The sequence below is a fragment of the Rhinolophus ferrumequinum genome, chromosome 3 (genome assembly GCF_004115265.2).
Source record: "Rhinolophus ferrumequinum isolate MPI-CBG mRhiFer1 chromosome 3, mRhiFer1_v1.p, whole genome shotgun sequence".
In the NCBI taxonomy this organism is placed as follows: Eukaryota; Metazoa; Chordata; class Mammalia; order Chiroptera; family Rhinolophidae; genus Rhinolophus; species Rhinolophus ferrumequinum.
This window is the reverse complement of record NC_046286.1, coordinates 52,081,971-52,096,144: the sequence shown is the minus strand read 5'-3', so window position 1 is coordinate 52,096,144 and position 14,174 is coordinate 52,081,971. Positions and strand designations below refer to the sequence as shown.

Here is a 14,174-nt window from a genome sequence, read left to right as displayed (position 1 = left end):
TAGCTTCAAAATAATCTGCCAGAGAGCAGAATACAGAGTACAAAAATCTATGTACATTAAAGCACTTAATTAATTTGAATAGGTCACAGTAGAAAGAAAAAAATCCATTATTTTTATAGGCAGGATAGGAAGAATTAAAATATACATCAACTCTACGACCATTAGAAAACATTTCTTCATTCACCTGACGAATACTTATTGAGCATTGTACTAAACCTGAGGCCACACTATAAGGCTTGTGAGAGATCGTATACAAATTACTAAAACAAGGTACTGTTTCCAGATGTTTCAGTGTGGAACAGCGTAAGACACAGGAAGACAAACATAATTCTAGTTAAGGCAGGTGGTTGTTGGGAGGTACTTCTCCATGGGTCTCTTACATTTCTGCATGTATTATGAATGAGGCACTGACTGTCCTTTGTTCTGAACTCTCTTTTCAAGGATATTTCTATAGCAAACAGCCTTGGATGACAGAGTGGTATCTCCCTTTGGAGCAAAGGACAGTTTTGCTTACAATCCTGAACGATACAGTGTCTCTTTGCAGAGGTTAAGGGCAGGCATTGCTTGCTGGTCCAATACATTAATGTCTGTCTCCAGCGCAAAGGACGGACATGTTTCCTACCCATTATAAAAGACTCGGGTTCCCTAAGCTCAATGAGCCTTTCCCATAACGCAATCTACTCTTCCTGTCACCGTGTGGGAACTGGGGCTCGGGGAAGAGGTGCAGATAAGCTGAGACTCAGATACTGCTGCTACAGTGAGTAATAAACTGTCATTTGTGTCCACCTTAGGAGTCACAGGTCTTCTACCAGCATCTATGAAACTGTGACAGACGAACTTTCTGACTTGCACATAGGATAAATTAGGATAAATTATAGATCCTTGACAGTTCTTGACAGTGCTAGGTTACAAAAATGGCCACAAATTCTTCCCCCTCCTGCATCCATACCCTTTACCCTTTGGTAATACCCTTGGTACCCATACCCTTTGGTACATCCTCTTACACTGACTCTGGGCTTGGCTATGTGACTTGTTTGACCAATTGGACATTCGTGAACACTAAACAAACAGAAACTTCAAGAACACCTGTGCACTGAGGCCTGCTCTTGCTTTGTTTAGAATTTACTTGTCCTATGAAAAATCCCAAGCTTGCTTGTTCATGAGAAATACATGCCCAGTGTCCCCTACCCCCCAGCCAAGAGCCTACCAATCACCAGACACGTGAATAAGGCCGCCTTAGATCATCCGACCTCCGGCCCACTCTCCAATTAACTGCTGATGTGAGAATGAATCAGCAAAGATCAGCGGAACTGGCAGACCAGAGGCACTACCCCACTTCTAAGTTTTGGGTGGTTTGTTCTGCAACAAAAACAACAAAAGATGCATCGTAGAAGGCAAAAAACTACACCCAGTATAATGTCTATATTACAAGATCCTTAGGGTTCAGTCTATGCCTGGTTAAATATTGTAACTCCAGCACTTAGCACACTGCCTAGCAAAGAGTTAAGTGCCAACTGTTCCAACATTGTTTTGGTTTATCTATCTGAGCAATCAATACACAAGTCACCTAATTTGCATCTCACAAACAGTTCATGAAATTGAAGGAGCTGTGTACGAATCCAGCAGGACATGTGGTTCAGTGGAAAAAGCCCAGCTTCCTTTTCTCCCCTGGAGCTGAGCTCGGCCTGCAGGTCCGTGGTGAGCCGCGGGCGCGGGGCTCTTTTCACCAGGATGGGATTTGTTAAAGTTGTCAAGAATAAAGCCTATTTCAAGAGATACCAAGTGAAATTTAGAAGACGCCGTGAAGGTAAAACTGATTACTATGTCCGGAGATGCTTGGTAATCCAGGATAAAAATAAGTACAACACACCCAAATATAGGATGATCGTTCGGGTAACCAACAAAGACATCATTTGTCAGATTGCTATGCCCATATAGAAGGAGATATGATAGTTTGTGCAGCTTATGCTCATGAACTCCCAAAGGATGGCTTGAAGGTTGGCCTGAGAAATTATGCTACAGCATATTGTACTGGCCTGCTGCTGGCCCACAGGCTTCTCAATAGGTTTGGCATGGACAAGATCTATGAAGGTCAAGTGGAGGTGACTGGAGATGAATACAATGTGGAAGGCATTGATGGTCAACCTGGTGCCTTTACCTGCTATTTGGATGCAGGGCTTGCCAGCACTACCACTGGAAATAAAGTTTTCAGGGCCCTGAAGGGAGCTGTGGACGGAGGCTTGTCTATTCCTCACAATACCAAATGGTTCCCTGGTTATGATTCAGAAAGCAAGGAATTCAACGCAGAAGTACATCAGAAACACATCATGGGCCGGAACGTTGCAGATTATATGCATTATCTAACGGAAGAAGATGAAGATGCTTACAAGAAACAATTCTCTCAATACACAAAGAACAACGTACCTCCAGACATGACAAACAAGATGAGGAGATGTATAAGAAAGCTCATGGTGTTATATGGGAGAATCCAGTTTATGAGAAGAAGCCTAAGAAAGAAGTTAAAAAGAAGAGGTGGAACCGTCCCAAAATGTCACTTGCCCAGAAGAAAGATCGGGTAGCGCAGAAGAAGGCAAGCTTCCTCAGAGCTCAGGAACGAGCTGCTGAGAGCTAATAAACCAAACAAGTTTTCTATGAAGATTTTTCATATAGGCAATAATAAACTTATTAAACAACTGAAAAAAAAAAGAAAAAGCCCAGCATGGTACTCAAGGAGACAGATGCTCCAGTGTGTGACAATTAGCTCTTCTGCGTAATATCTGGCAGTCCTTGGGCAGGTTATTTAAGCATATTGCATTCTAGTTTCCTTATATGCAGAATGGGAAAAATAAAGCTTTCCTTACAGGCTTTATAACATAGATATCATAAAGGAGGCACTCTCTGTGTACAACTTACCAAGTGCAGGGGCATTGCAGAGAAAGAGATGAAAAACTGGGAGTAGCAACAAACACTGTTAATTGCCAACAAGTGAAATGCTCTCTTGCATTCCCACGCATGCACTTGTTCACATGCTCTTTCTCTCACATACACACATGCACAAAATCAAACCATTTCCCAAAATTAAATTAAAAACCCAACCAGCGAAGACCTAAGAGGAGAGAAGCTAAGCACCAAGAGGGTTATATTACGGTCTGCAGGAAGACACAACTCGTATTATATAATGTGCACATGTGATATATAACAACCCAAAGCGTGTTGTTTGAAAAGCCCTCTGAAAAATATAACCAACCTTTCTAAAGATTAACGCCCAACAATTTGAGAGTGTTATCATTATATTAATGGAATGAAAGGTCACTTTTCAGAGATTCTGCTTCATTTCTTCAGTTTAGAATTAAATTCCTACTTTTAATTTTAGAAAGACATTTTAAGCAATTACTTCTTTATCCTTTACATGACTAGGTTTCATCACATTTAAAACACTTTTTAAAAAAGTCTTTCCTTTATGATTTGGCATCTTTGAAATTTCTCTTTAACTGCTAGTTGGCAACTGAATGCCGATGACATTGTCTCTTAAATATCAAAAACAAGATTATTATTGGAAATATACAAATAAACCGACAAATTGCCCATGGGCCTAAGTGGGTTTCTGTATTATTTTGAGACTTTGGCAAGGGAAATTTTAAAAAACTCACAATTACATTTATATTCTCATTTATATAGATTGTATGCTGTTTTAAAATTATTAACCAAAATAACATTGAAAAGGAAATTAAATAAGAATTAAATAATGTATATTCAGAAATCAATGTTTCAAAATATTCTGGTGAATAATTGTCCAGATTTTCTTTCTTATATCCATATAAGAGGTAGAATAGCATGCCACTAAGAGTCAGATAGATTTTAATTCCAGATCTGCCATTTAGGAACTGTGTGACTGATTACTTTACCTCTGAGTTATCTCAAATTACTTAACTTCTGAGATTCAGTTTCCATATATGTAAAATGTTGAATTTTTATAGCATGTGTAGGTGTTTGTAAAATGAGTTGTTGTGAGGATTAAAATCCCTTTTCCACCACTCAAATCAAAGGAAGTATTAAATAAATGGCATTTGACTAGCTATAACCATACTGTACACTTTCATCCTCAAAACAAAAAAAAGAAAGAAAGAAAAAAGGAAAAGGAAAAAAAAACAAACATAGCACATCGCATTAGCCACTGGAAATCAAACTCCAGAGTTCTGCTCAACAAGGCAACACGCCGCCTTCTGCCACAGGGACACCCACATAAAAGTCCATTACGCCAACTGCATCTCTGGCCTGGGAGCAAATAGTTGGAAAGTACTAACACAGGCATAGAACAGGCATAGAAAATCCGAAACACTACATATATTTAGGGACTTAGTTTATTTTCACAAATTATTTGCTGATTGTCCTTTTGATCTGAATCTAGAAACATCCTATCCCCAGCCCACTCCACCCCTCCATTATGGAACACTACAATGCTACTTCCTTATGGTGATAAAGTGTCAAATGCCCCTCAGCTCTGAAGCAAGAGAGAGGTCCGGATGTCCCATTGGAGGGACATGCAGATATCCAGCCACGAGAGGATCCCAAAGGGGCCCCAAATTTCATTCTGCCCAGGAAAGGACCCCAACATCCCTGGCACTGGGGACTATCATCTAATTGGCTGATGGTTACATGACACTTCAGGAAACTTCATCATCCTCTGTGTATTGATATCTTAAGAGAGAGAAACAAACAACGTTGACTCACCCGGAAATAGTCACTGCACGCTGCAAGGACCGCCTTGTGTGCATGGAATTTCTGTTCCTCAGCAATCAGGGTAACATCGCAGAGGATGCCATCACTTCTCTGTTGATTCAGCGCAGCCAGGACAGTGTCATTGTGAGATTCCGAGTGGCAGAGCCTCTGGCCTGTCAGCATTTCTTGAATACTATGAATGAGAGCAATCAGATCAGCACTCGTCCTCTCACCAGTGCAGGCTGCCCCCGTGCTCCGTCCCTCCTTTGGCACCCACTTAAGGAATGCACCAGGGCACTACTGCAGGGGGAATTTCGCACTCCCCCATTTTCTTTCCCTCCATCCTGCTCTTGCTCTCCATTTCTCTAATTCTCTCTTTTCCTCATCCCCTCTTTCCTACTAGTGCTTCTCCTTCTGAATGTGTGTGTGTGTGAGTGTGTCCCTCTGTGTCTGTGGACTGGCCCATGTCTCCAGGCCTCTGTCCCTTTGGTGTGTGTACATCTTCAAGTGAATGTGTATCTGGATGTGTGTGCATCTGTGTGGGGCTCTTTCCACTCTGTGACCCCCTCCCAAACTCTCCATTTCCTTCTCTAGCTTTGTACCATCTGTGTGGGATTAGCACAGTCTCAGAACGTGATCACTGCCACGCACGGATCCAGCACAGAATCCACTGGGCCTGCATGACACACCAGAGACGCTGGAAGTTACCATGTCTCCCCACGGGACTCAATACTCCATTAATAAATAAAACAAAAGTGAGCAATACTGGTTAAGGAAAAAATGGCTGCCAGTGACCATTCCATGTAAAAAGCAGTTAATTAAACCCTGATGGCTTATTATTACACTTGGGAAATTATGCACCACGAGGAGAACATCAATAAAAATGACACTGTTAGTGAAAAACATGTAAGGCTAAAAGTAAAATATATCTATATTATCAGCCATCAATGTCTATATGTGATCATTGTACTAGATTTATGAATTACTTTGTAATTTTATGTTCTGTTCTGTTTTTTTGTTTTGCTTTGTTTCTTTCTTTCTTTCTTTTTTTTTTTTTTTAAAGATTTTATTGGGGAAGGGGAACAGGACTTTATTGGGGAACAGTGTGTACTTCCAGAACTTTTTTCCAAGTCAAGTTGTTGTCCTTTCAGTCTTAGCTGTGGAGGGCGCAGCTCAGCTCCAGGTCCAGCTGCAGTTGCTAGTTGCAGGGGGCGCAGCCCACCATCCCTTGTGGGAATCCAACCGGCAACCTTGTGGTTGACAGGACACGCTCCAACCAACTGAGCCATCTGGGAGCTCAGTGGCAGCTCTGCTCAAGGTTCCGTGTTCAATCTTTAGTTGCAGGGGGAGCTGCCCACCATCCCTTGCAGGACTCGAGGAATCGAACTCGCAACCTTGTGGTTGAGAGCCCACTGGCCCATGTGGGAATCGAACCGGCAGCCTTTGGAGTTAGGAGCACGGAGCTCCAACGTCCTGAGCCAGCAGGCCGGCCCTGTTCTGTTTTTTTGAAATTGCTAAATTGATACCTTGTGAAACTCCCCCCTTCATTCCCTACCCCATTCTAAAGTATTCTTCCTATGTCTTTTCAAAACTCCTAGCTGGAACTCCAGATCTTCCTAAAATAACGTAAAGGCAATGTCATAAAAACAAAACACAAGCTGGATTTGAGGGTAGGTATGGACAATTCCAGCTTTGATCTATGAAAATCTCCACAGTGCTCTAAAATCTCAGAACTGGCACTGGATTAAGATGGGGAGTTGCACCCATCAGAAATCACACCCAGAAGGAGAACAAGGGCCTTAACCGCAGTGTGAGGCCGTGAGGCCGGTGGACTCTTCTCCAGGCTGAGTAAACATATCGCGGGGATATCTCAGCACTGTCTCTCCAATCCTGACAATGCCTGCATCTGATCCCTCTCCCTCCGAGTGTAAAGAGCCACTCAGGGCAGCCAGGAGTCGCCATTGGCCCAAACTGCATGGTTAATTTGAAGGGCTCTGCCCAGCCTATGGTGCCAGTTGGCTGGTAAATTACAACTCAGCACAAATCACACCACCTTAAAGCGAACCAAATGCTTCCTGTGAAGTGCCCGCGCGCAGCCAGTAAGCGTTATTGGACATATTGACTGGGCAGCCTCAGAAATGTCAGAACTATTGAAAGAAAAAGAAAACTTGACAGGAGGTGATGATACAGGAAATTCTCGTGGGAAAGTGGGAGGATTATTTTCAGTTAAAATGCAGCAGTGAGTTTTGAAATGGTTACTGTCATCAAATATTCATTTAGTGGCTCTAGGTGTCAGCAGACTTTTTAAATCAGCCATTGAAAATGCACTCAGAAGCATAAATAACTTTTTAATACAAGTTTCTGTGTAAAGCCTAAAATGGATTTTAATTAGCAAGGCTCAATTAAAGAAATGAGGAGGTGAGAACAGAAATACTGAGAGTGCCCTCTGTACTTTATCAGCTAAGTAAAGCTTTGAAATAATGTTTGAAAAATCTTTCCTAAAAAAAGGACATTTTTATATATTTTATAAACACAAAGCTCTTACTATGTTCCATGAATTATTCTTAGTGATTTATAATTATTAATTCACTTAATATTCATAACATCCTATGAAGCAGGTAATGTAATTATCTCTATTTTACAGATAAGAAAACTGAAGGTCCAAGATCAGGCATTTTGATAACCTGTCACCAAGAACACAATGTAATTCATTCTCCTATTTAAAAGAAACAAGAAAAAAAGACAAAACAGAAAAAGTGATAATCTGTAAAGAATATCTCAAAAATCTGACTGCAAGGGGAAAAAATCACAAGGTCCATATTAATTTTATATATATATGTAATGCACAGTTAATCTCAAAATCAGCATTGCCTTTTAAAAATACTATACATGAACCTAATAACATGAGATAGTGATAAGAAATGTTTGAAATCATGTATCAAAATATTTATCTTTGCACTGTAAGTAAGATTAGTCTTGGAATGGAAAATAGATTTTATTATTTAGAAAATTAATTGGAGCTCTCATAACTTTTCTCTCTTTTAATGTCACCTTAAATGTTTAATAAATGTATTTTGAAATTTCATCTGTAGTGGAACAGAAGAATATACCAAAATAATTGCCTCAAACTGTTTCCTTACTTATTTTCCAAATATAGTGTCACAATTCACGTCCTTTTATTAAGACTGAATTAGTATTTGCATTTCAGATAGCTATTGACAGTGAATAAATCTTGCCATGGAAAGAACAGCTGTAAACTGAAATTTGGTGAAGAAGAAAAGGCTGAGATCTGAAACAATTGTGATGCTGCAAAATTTCACGGGATCATTCAGCTGGTTTGAAATATTAAAGCTTACAGTAAACAACATGCTAAATATTTAAGTTAAACCTTGGCACGAGATACCAAATATTTTGGAACCAATATGTTAGGAATCCTTAAGAGCAGAAACAAATACTTCAACATTTGGCAAGAAATAAAGGCCTATTAATCAACAAATCATTATTGTATTCCGAAAGTAACTTCCCACTCACTCTCCAATGTAAATCTACAAAAAACCCCAACCCTCTAAATGGTAAGGCACAGGGGGGCCACAGAACACAGCTGGAAGGTAGGCTCATTTAAAGTCAACAATCATAAACCAGAAAGAGGTGAATCAAGGCATTTTGATAACCCATCACCAAGAACACAATGTAATTCATTCTCCTGTTTACATTAAGATGCGGAGCAGACACATGCATGCCAATGGCTCGGCCCCTTGGCATCTATAACTTACACCAAATTAGCTCACGAAACCTCCCAACTTAGATCAACGTTCTTCCATTATATGGGAAACGCAGAAGAAGAAAGGAAAAACATATTACTAAAACTTCCTAAATTACTGGGAAAAAAACCCCCCAAAAACCCATAAAACAGGAGGCACATTTCCCAAGGGTACACAGATTTGAGTGTTGTCCTGGGAATGGTCTTCCATGAAAGCAATGTTGCCACCTCAAAATTCACAGGTGAGTGCAGAGGGTGACCTGACTTCCCAAAGGCGATCCCAATAGCCCTTCCTCAAAGGGATCCCCTAGAACTGCACCGTCCAATGCAAGACCCTGTGGCTATTGACCGCTGGAATGAGGGCAGACCACATTGACACGTGCTGTAAGTGTAAAATGCACACTGGATGTCAGATGCAGTGTGAAAAAGAAAAGAATGCAAAATATCTCATTAATAATTTTATATTGATTACACGCCGAAATGATGATATTATGGATGTATTAGGTTAAACTATATAGCTAAACTTCAATTTCCCTGTTTCTTTTTGCCTTTTTAAAAAATGTGGCTACTTGAAAATGTTTCATTATAAATATGCTTGGCACTGTGGTTCTATTGGACAGTGTCCAAGTTCCTAGCGGGATGTGTCCCTCACTTATTTCCACCTGAACTCTCTAAGGGCTTCAGGCACCTCCTCAGGCTGCCTGTACCTCACAGGGTCCAGCCTCTGCGGATACAGCACGAGAAGCCTCAGACCTCTGAGAGCAGACTGCTTTTTAGTGCTGCCGGGGGCAACCATTTCACTGGCCATATGTCATCACCCAGTAACAGGGAGATAAATAAATGAGGTCTTAGGAAACGGCTATTCGTGACTTCAAGTCCTTAACTTTCATTCTGAAACTGATGGCAAAAACTAAAAACTCAAGTGCAGAGCATGCTGTTCATATCATGGCACGCCCCACTCACAATGAAGCCGTGCTTTCGTGCACATGTCACTGCTTCAAGTTCATAACATTTTTGATCACAGAAATCTCACAGGGTCTCATTTTCATAGAACGAACTTTGACTGAGTTCAGTCCGTTTTTAAGATTTAAATTTCAAAAGAGCTGTTTGGTTTTTAAACATCCTACATTTCAAAATTTAAAATTCAAGTCAATTTCTGTTATCAGTGATTACCTAGTATTAATATTAATATTTAGATACATAAAAATACACAACTAGTCTCCCAATAAGGTATTCCATACTTCTATTATCAAAAGCAGTCAAGTAGCATAAAGAGCCTCCTTTTTTCAATAGACTACTTTACACAAGAAAGAAAAAGATTAGATAAAAAACCTCAGAGTAATAGAATTATTCATGATGGTCTCAATTCAGTTTATTGATGAACTATCAAGTGAGTACCTTAATGACTTTAATCCCACAGTTAAAATATTTATATACAACTTAAATACATTAATATTAAAACAACCCTATTTACTTAAGTGGAGAGGCTGTGAAAAGGCCCCATAATGGAACTTAATTTTATTTTTAATGGAACACTTTATAATTTGTGAATACTTTAAAATGAATGCTAACAACTAATAGCAATGGTTCAAATAATAAGCAAAGAAGAAAATATGCTTAGAGAATGATTAAGAAATGATGAAGGCTATACAGAAAGGAACTTAATTAATAAGTGAACAGTTTGGTTTCCTTCCTTCCTTCATTCATTCACTCAACAATCATTTATTCATCCTGTTCCAGGTATTGTGCTAGGTCCTGGAGATAAAATGGTGAACAAACCAAACTTGGTTACAGCCCTCGTGTGACATGCAGTTTAGCAAGGCAGTTACACATTCACCAGGTAATCCAGCCACCCTGCAGAAGTAATGTTGGAGCTGCGGGCTGAAGGATGAGAGCAAGCTACTATGGCCGACAGGGAAAAGAAGAGATTTCCAGGCAGGGGAACAGCTAGTGCTGTAATCCCGCGGCAGGACAGAGCACGGCCCTTACGCAGAATGCTAACGGCTAAAACCCTGAGGACAAGGGAGAGCACAGTGAAGGATCTGCGGCTCAGAACGAGGTCTTGGCTAGCAGTGCACATTTGTGACTCATCTCCACAGAGAGGGTAACAGAAGCACAGCTGTGTCTCCAGAACACAGTGGAGAGACAATCAACAGTCAAAGGTTGCTGATGCAAAACACAGAAGCAGGGCCGGGCTCAGTTGTGGGAAAGGACTGCCCATTGAGTCGCAGGAGAGAGGAAAGTGGAGAAGAAACCTACTAAAACTCTGGGCACTTTTGGCTTGTTCAGTCTGAAGATTTAGTGGAACCCAGTCTCCACTGGACCATGTAAGCATGGAAACATGGTTATTTGGGTTCATCTCAGTCGGAATTTTTGTCAGAAAAATGCATCAAAAATGCACAGAGCAAGATAAATTAAGAAGTTAAAAGAGTAGTAGAATCTAAACTGGATAAGAAGGGAAATGAGGAAAAGAAAGGGTTGCTGGATTGGTAGAAAGTAGCAAGACAAGTAGATGAGACATGGCGATGAGGTCAAAGTACAACCACAGTGGCCAAGCAGGTTAGCTGGAAGGAGAAGAGGTCTTGGTAAGAGCACAGTGGCTGACGTGGTTTCAGAAATAGAGCAACTACTGGGGATGCAAGGTCCAAGGTGTGACCGCGGATGGATCCTACATGCAAACACTGAGAGCACTGGGAGGTTGTACAGGATTTGTGCTGAGGGCGAAGACTGGAAGCCAGGTGCCAGATGCTCGGTCAGTAAGGGAAAATGACCCCGACTACAATGGAAAGGAGGCAAGGGTGAGGGGTTGAAGCGCATGCCTTTATTGGTTTGAATATTGCTGCTTTCTCAAATAACCAGTTTGAGGACAAATGATCTAGAAGCAAAACGACGTGCCAGGGTGACAAAAGTCTCTCTACCCATCCTAAAATACATGAGATGTGAGGAAATTATAATGCTACCACCTGAGAGGGCTCCAAGAGGAGTGGTGCCTCAGGGGAGGGGAGGTCCCCATGAAGTCAGGAGATAAACAGAGCTTTTCAGGGTGAGGGAGATGATAATACTTCACAGAACACAGGGGAAGTTTGAAAGGTGGGGGTGGAAGGACTCTGCTCTCACAGCAGAGAATGAAAGACCATTACAGAGACAATAGTGCTGCAGAGGACAGATGGCGGTAGGATCGGAAGTGATCAGTAAAAGCGAGATGGCAGATTGAAAGTAAAAAATCATTTCGAGAAGAATGCACATGGATCCTGGTAGCCAAAAATAAGTTACCTGGCTGAGGTGGTGGCAGACAGATATCACGGTCTCTATGTGCTATGTTGGCTGGACACCAGATCTAGAGCAGGATTTCACCACATTGATGAAACCGACATTCTGGGCTAGATCAGTTTTTTGCTACGGGGGGTGGGGGGGTTTGTCCTACGCATTTTAAGATATTTAGCAGGATCCCTGGCCTCTACTTGCTAGATGCCAATAGAACCCCCAATCCCAGTGACAACCACAAATGTTGCCAGATATTGCCCAATGTACTCTGAGGACAAACTCATCCCCCATTGAGAATCACTGATGACCTGCAACAGGCGTCCTTGGGCAGTGCAGAGGTGCTATACTAGCTGCGACAATGCCTCCACTTCTGAACACATTTGGGAATTAGGCATCTCTAACAGCTTCAGAGTTGTGGAAGAAAGCTGGTTTCGTTATTTCAGGCACATACCCAACTCTTCATATTGAAGAAAGAGGGCATTTCGCAGGTTTATCATCTCTCTTATTCTTTGCCCTGAAGATCCTTTGGAGTGTTTCCTCAGAGGATGATGGAGACTCGCCTCCACTGAGAATATTCAAGGGAATGCCTTGCATTCTCTTACTGACTGTCCCTCAGGTGTGGGAATGTGCCAAGCTGCTCCCTGCCCTCAGCATCTCCCCAGGTCACCCCATCCTGCAGATCGCAGATTATAGAGCACTTCTTCGGGAAGACATTCCCTCGTTCTATCAGCCCTGTACTTTTCCTTCAAAGCACTTTTCACAATTATATTTGTATTGTTACTAGGGTGATTTAATGTTTCCCCCATAGAATATACATTTTATGAGCACAGTAACCTTATATGTTTTATTCACTGCTGGATCCTCTGCACCAAGTACAGTGCTTGGCTCAATAAATATCTATTAAATAAATAAATTACTAAATGAAAATGTTCTGAGTATTTTGAGAATACATATCACACTCCCCAAAGCCACTGCTGAGAGGAGATGACAGTCATATATAGAGAGACCGTTTTCTGATTCTTTTTTAAAATCACACATTATTATGGCAGTATACCTTTTGTTTGAGGGAGGTTAGCATCCTAAATAAGAAAAAAATTAAAAGTAGTATCATTCAAAGAATGATAAAACATATCTCTAGTTCTGACCAGTAATTAGATCACAGTGGTTAGCCCTGGGGCTACCATACTTAACTCACACATACTCTCACTGGTTTGCTTAATTCTATCAAACACGTATTGTGACCCTGCTCTGCCTTTGGTCCTGAAATATGCAGTGTGACCATTTCAGGGCTGACCACACCAAGCAAGGATATATCCTACAGGGCTAACCTGAGGCTGCGTTCGGACGGCATTCTCCAGTTGGGTTCCTCAGGGTCTCAGCCTTAGAAGTTTGCAGCAGAATTGGCAAGCATTCCAGCTGAATATAAAGACAAGAAAGAAAAGAAAGAAAAGCACAGTGAGATAAATGCAACACTCTGAGCCTTCATGATTCTAATGCTTTAGGATGCCAATTTTATAGAACAGATATAACATTCTAACTGGTTAAAATGATTTTAAGTGTTTTAAGGCGTTAACTTTATTGGAACTTTAGGAACTAAAAAGAAAATGTGTTTGAGAACCAACAATAGCTAAATTAGGGGTTCCAGTAAAAATTAAAACATCAGATGTTGGCCAAAGGGAAAAATTCAGATTTGATAAAATAAAGCTACAAAGGTCTAAACCACAAATGCTAATTGATACATCCTTTATTGCAACTTTATTTCCCTTCCAAACATGAATATTAGTGAAATTAAGTTAAAACCAAGTATGTCTTGGCTAAGCGTATACAGAAAGATGATTTTCTATTCAAGGAGCAGATTTGTGAAAACTAGATTAAAAAAACACACAGAGAGAGGATGAAAATTAATAGGAAATGAAAAACAAATTCTTTCATTATTGTGTTTAATTAAAATGTATTGGGGTGATAATGGTTAGTAAAACTACATAGGCTTCAAGTGTACAGTTCTGTAATACATCATCTCTATATCACATTGTGTGTTCACCAATTCTTACAGGAGCTTTAGGATTAGCATAATTGGAAATATATAATAGGATAAAGTTGTCAAGCTTGAAATTACTCCTTCCCTACATATTCATTTCATCCCACCTCCGAATCCTCTAGCGCCCCTCACAGTCTTTGTTTTCAATCATTGGAGTAACTCTAAACAGAAAAGTAAATTATTTGAATAGTTTGGGATATGGTCCATGACCATGCTTTACAGCTGTCATTAGAGAGTTTGGCTCCCATTTTCTAATACACTCAAGTGGCAAAATTAATTCCAATCTGGATAATCTTAAACAGGCTCCCTTCTGTTTCAATTATATTTTGAAAAGCGATCACAGGGTGAAAACCCTTAGGAAAGGAATATGCTAAGCTGAGCTTATTTCTGCGG

At 40.6% G+C, this 14,174-nt stretch overlaps 2 protein-coding genes across 5 annotated transcripts in view; one reads left to right on the top strand and one right to left on the bottom strand.

Annotated features, from left to right (window-relative positions):
- KLHL32 (kelch like family member 32) overlaps window positions 1-14,174 on the bottom strand; it is a 194,561-nt gene that overhangs the window by 142,040 nt on the left and 38,347 nt on the right. For all 4 annotated transcript variants that reach the window (XR_004422616.1, XM_033102237.1, XM_033102239.1 and 1 more), the window contains exons 2-3: window positions 13,072-13,159; window positions 4,732-4,912 (exon numbers count right to left, since the gene is read on the bottom strand). Coding sequence is in view for 3 of the 4 variants with exons in the window: in XM_033102237.1 (XP_032958128.1) it covers window positions 4,732-4,912; window positions 13,072-13,094 (204 nt within the window). In the remaining variant the exon portion in view is untranslated. The remainder of the gene's footprint in view (window positions 1-4,731; window positions 4,913-13,071; window positions 13,160-14,174) is intronic.
- Window positions 1,717-2,632, top strand: LOC117020043 (60S ribosomal protein L5-like). Its single transcript, XM_033102249.1, is given in 3 exon segments — window positions 1,717-1,921; window positions 1,924-2,444; window positions 2,447-2,632. Coding segments are annotated over 3 exon segments (897 nt in total). The 5' UTR covers window positions 1,717-1,731.